At 35.3% G+C, this 4,962-nt stretch overlaps 1 protein-coding gene across 1 annotated transcript; it reads left to right on the top strand.

The window, feature by feature from the left end:
- The first annotated feature begins 3,479 nt into the window (after positions 1-3,479).
- On the top strand, positions 3,480-4,962 carry LOC116173390. The gene is made up of 6 exons (XM_031490834.1): positions 3,480-3,525; positions 3,578-3,717; positions 3,770-3,960; positions 4,101-4,373; positions 4,476-4,659; positions 4,715-4,962. Exons 2-6 carry the CDS (start codon positions 3,604-3,606, stop codon positions 4,739-4,741), a joined length of 789 nt encoding a protein of 262 aa, XP_031346694.1. The 5' UTR covers positions 3,480-3,525; positions 3,578-3,603; the 3' UTR covers positions 4,742-4,962.

Below are 4,962 nucleotides of genomic sequence, written 5' to 3'. Positions count from 1 at the left end.
ACCAGGCCATCCGTCCACGCCGCGTTGAAGAAGTAAAGAGTGAAGACCCACACCTTCCACTTTTTCAAGAGAATTTCTTTCTAAGGTGGTCTTATTCTACAATACAGCTATAACGATGATTGTAGCTTCGGTTTTTTGTATAAAATTACGATTTTTATTATAAATCCTTCGAGTGGAACAGTCTTCAATCGTACCCGTGTTTATAGTCTATGAACTTTTTCCAGTCATCACTAACTACCTGCTACGATAATAACTCAAAGTAATGAATATGTTTACATAAACCGCCCCTATTTGCGAGGATATTGCGGAATCATGTGAAAGTATGTGCACAGTTCTATACCAATCGCCGTCATTCTATGATTAACTTACTCTATGTGTCACTAACGGTGATTTCTAAGAAGATTAGTGTCAAATTTCTAACATTTTATTGGATTATTAACTCGTCTGTGTATACATAATATATAAAATTATAGGGTTGTAATGATCTACTCAATTTACAATCCTCCAGTTTTCGAATATATTTAAACATTTACAACTACGCGTAAAAGCTGTAAGTGATGGGGTCTCATGCCGCAGCGGAATGCACGTAAGGGGCACTTTTGTGTTCCTTGGGAAAGTGAGAGCTTGTTTGGCAAATACGTAATTGTATCCCCTTTCACTAGTTCCCATAAATATAGTCGTTAGTTTCGTACCATTGTGACACCCATCATATCCGATACTTACCTTAGACGGTAAAGATTACTGACATCTAGTTTGGCGATTCTAAGATGGTTCAGAAAATTAAAAAACGTTCGTTATCATATATATGATGGATTACCTACCCCTAATAGCTCACATAAACCAAGCAGCGATTACTCACATTATCTTGCAGTGGTAGCTATCGCTCTACCCTGATTAGCCGCAGCGCGTTTCAGATTAAATTGTATTTTATAAACTAAAATAGTGTTACTGCTTGTTGCTATTTTTTATTTTCTCTTTCGCATTTTAGGCTCCGGGGAACGTAAGTAACTTACCTGCGGATTGATGCCCATGACCAATGATTATAGCGGTTATTTATATATGTACGTTTTTGGATATGCCCTTTCTGATTTTATATAATAGTGTGTGACAAGATAATTCCGATCTGGGCGCAATTTATAGATATTCCAAGGTTATAGTTTTTGAAAGGTTACAAAAAATCCAACATCAATTCGTGTCAGTGCAACAAAAATGGCCAGAACTTCATAGATTTCTAAAAGTATTTAAGAGCAACCATTGAATAGTTTTTAGATTTTGTACGCGTCTTCGAAGTATAACAAAAAATCTTTTGCATCCAAAATTTCCTAAAAACTAACAAAAATGAGGCACATTATAGAGAATGAGGTGGGCCTTTTATCGACATTTTTTTTACAAAACCATAAGGGTAGTGAAGAAGTCAGTCAGTTGCAAACGCAAAGCGTCTTCTAGACACTGAACGATCTTATGATGTTATAGCAGCTTGAGCCACCGATTTTTTTGGGAGAGAGAGGATGCGCCCAGAAACTACACAACTTTTTAACTGCTGCCCGATTTAATCGGTTATGCGTTTTTTGCGGCAACAAAATACATTTAATGTTTAATAGTGTTTATCTTTCATACCCCGATTTCTAAAGTGATCTATGACTCATACACTACATTATTTTAGGCACAAAAACACAAATCAGGTTAATCGTAGGAAAGTTTCAAAATTCAATAAAGAGCTTGACTAAGACATTGATATGCCTATACAATAACCAAATGATTTTCGACATTTTCACCTCAAGTGAAATTATATTTTAATTGAGTTGTGTCGGTTCTGTTCCGGAATCCGGTTAGTTACCAATTCTGTAGGAATTAACGAAACGTAATTAATTAATCATGCCAACATCGCAACTCATCTCGGATACTGTTTCTTCAATGAGATAATAGACATATCACACTTTTGTCCTCCTTTTGATATTATAATATGTTAATAAAAGGTAACCAGTTATAAACCATACAAATTTCTAACTGTGAAAGTTTTTAAAATTCACTTGGCAAAGCTTTTAATTTCTTCTCAATACGGCTACTAACAGCAAAAATATTAATCCGTTAACATTCTTAATAAATAACATCACATTCATTATGCCATTTATATAATCGCATGTGATCATTTTTTGGCAACAACACTGGGTTACCGTAACGACCGGATATCCCAAAATTATACCAAAATGGAAGGCAAAAAACACATTTCTAAACAATAACGAAAAATTTATACTTGACAAAACTGTAACTCAAGGCTTCTGTTGTAAGAAGGGAAATCTTGTAACAGCGACCGTGATATAAAGATAATATAATACCATCATAATTATAAATAAAGATAAATCTGTTTGATATTGAAATTTTGAAATGTTTACACAGACATTCGAAGGAAAGAAGGTTACATGATGACGAAAATTGGTTTTAATCTTTTCAAGAAGCACATACAGCAATGCAATTTTATATGGTTTGTTGCATGTACTTGTATTGTAAGATCTTAGGTATTAAAAATCTTATTTTAACATTAGTTATCTATGACACCGGAACATTTTAAGCGGCAGCATTTATTAAACATCCTTGTGCTATAATTTTTAAAGAGAAAAACTATGTGAACTAGTTTTTAAATTATTGATGATGGCTTCGGAAAATTCGGAAAATTAGCTTTTGGTACTCACAAGAGTTATTTTGCTTTGTTGGAGTACCAAACCACGTTATCGACGGCGACCTTATTATTAGTAATGGCATCTAGGCATTGAGCGTAATGCAAATCGAGGTAGCAATTACGTTCCTTTATAGTTATACTACGCTGTAATTTATTTAGCTTAATGAGTATTAAGGGCGAATTTCCTTACAATTTACCGATGATTATCTATAATAAAAGAATCTACGCACTTCTTTTTTTATTCAAATCGATACTCATCCAGTTAAGACAAAGGTAATGGTCATACACGCATTGTGCCAAAAATCCATGTCTCCAGGATGTTCAGATACGCACGTCCACCCCTTCTTGAGGTATAGGGTACCCCTTTTCCGTGACAACTTCCCACCACTTTTGGAAGCACTAACGAAATATTTTGTGCCAATCGTTAGTGCTTAATTATGCACGAAAAAGTAACACAGCACTTCCACTCCTGTTTGGGGTACTGGGACTCGCTTTCCGTGCCAATTTCATACCACTTTTGGACGCACAAACGAAATATTTTGTATCAAATCGTTAGGTACTATACTTTGTTTCACTGGTGCTGAACCTGACGTCATAAATGTGATTCTCTCTTCATTACATTTAAATCGATTGAGACAAAAAAATTACGTCATTAACGTAAGTCGTGACAAATAAACCAATTATTGATCTGTCAATAATATCAATCCGTCAAACGATTTTCGTTATAGACAGATTTCCAGTGTTAAATGCCTTTTGATTAGGTAGTTTGTGTTAAAAGTGAAGTAAATATCATCAAAGTTAAAAACGCTTAGGCAAGTCCACAGTGCAGCAACGCCGTTAACAGACAAGTATTTTAAAAATTTTACATAATGGTTCGATTCGCTTATATCATGAATTTAGGTCATTACCGTTACAATTAGGTAAATATGACGAACCGATACACAGAAGGTGAGCAAAGTTTGATTTTGAAGTTGATTCAGTACTTCCAAGGGGAAAAAGAAGCAGGCAAAACTTTATTACCTGTAAGCGCAGTATATGATGTAAGTGTTTCCTATATGCGTTTGCTATAATCATATGCTTACTTAATCACAGAGGGTTTGTGCTGCCCTGGGTGTATCGTTGTCGACTGTAAAAAGAATTAGTACAAGAGGTGTTAAAAAAGATGACGATTACAAATCGCAAAAAAGTGTGGCTATTAGTTTATCTCACGGACCTCCGCTGCATGAAATACATGAACATTTAATAAGGACACGGATTTATGCAATGTATGCCACAGGCCACAGGTAAATAACATTCTTTATGTTCTAAGGGAAGATTTGCTTCAAATGAAGAGGTTCGCTAGAACACTTATTGAATTGATTTTATAGGTGAGAATGTTACACTCCGTTGTACCAAACGCAAGTCTAATTTTTAAATCTGGTAGCAAGTCCGGAGACTATCATGACTCCATGAATTGCCTTAACTTTGAGAAGTGGTTTGAACAACAATTGATCCCGAACTTGGATGAACCTTCTCTTATAATTATGGACAACGCTTCTTACCATTCAGGATTGGTAGAAAAAAGTCCAAATCAATGCTGGACAAAAATGTCACTTATAGAGTGGCTAACATCACGAGACATTACATTTGCACCAACAATGATGAAAGATCAGATCTGGGAAGTAGTGAAAAATCATATACCACCAAAACTATTTAGGTAGGCACCGCTGATAATTAAATGTTTGGTTGCAGTTAGGTAGACCTTTGCATAGGAAGCAGATTGTTATGGTTTTTTTTCACTCCACGTTGATTTTTACAGATTGGACGAATTAGCATTACAACATGGTCATCGTGTTTTGAGACTTCCTCCATATCACTGCGAGTATAATCCAATCGAAATGGTATGGTCAGAATGCAAACGGCATTACGATGCAAGGATCGGTTCAATTCAGCCTGTCACACACAGTGCCGTTTTGTCTTTATGGAATGAGGCACTGCACAAAGTAACCTCTTTATATGCTGTTTTGTGAAACAGTACTTAATAACTTTAATGTTTAGGTTACACCAGAAAAATGGAAAAGATAGTTTGATCATACAAGAGGCATTATAAACCAGGCCTGGGAACGGGAACAACATATTGATACATCAGACATCTTACCGGTGATTGTCAACTTGGACGAATCTGATAGTGACGAAGATTATTATGATGATTATATTCATGAGGCAGAAGAGAATGAGCGTGTTTAAGAATATTATTTTGGGCCGTTTATACATATATACCTACTTGTCGTGTAGTGTCGTTTTTT

This window comes from Photinus pyralis, unplaced genomic scaffold (assembly GCF_008802855.1).
Source record: "Photinus pyralis isolate 1611_PpyrPB1 unplaced genomic scaffold, Ppyr1.3 Ppyr1.4_LG6, whole genome shotgun sequence".
NCBI classification, from domain to species: Eukaryota; Metazoa; Arthropoda; class Insecta; order Coleoptera; family Lampyridae; genus Photinus; species Photinus pyralis.
This window is presented reverse-complemented; position numbering and strand designations above follow the sequence as displayed.

What these genes read in the sequence shown, in the direction of transcription:
- LOC116173390 (XM_031490834.1), top strand. Translation starts at nt 3,604, where the DNA reads ATGACGAACCGATACACAGAAGGTGAGCAAAGTTTGATTTTGAAGTTG. An exon ending in CTGTAAGCGCAGTATATGAT is followed by an intron (nt 3,718 to 3,769) that starts GTAAGTGTTTCC and finishes ACTTAATCACAG; the next exon opens with AGGGTTTGTGCTGCCCTGGG. An exon ending in ATACCACCAAAACTATTTAG is followed by an intron (nt 4,374 to 4,475) that starts GTAGGCACCGCT and finishes TGATTTTTACAG; the next exon opens with ATTGGACGAATTAGCATTAC.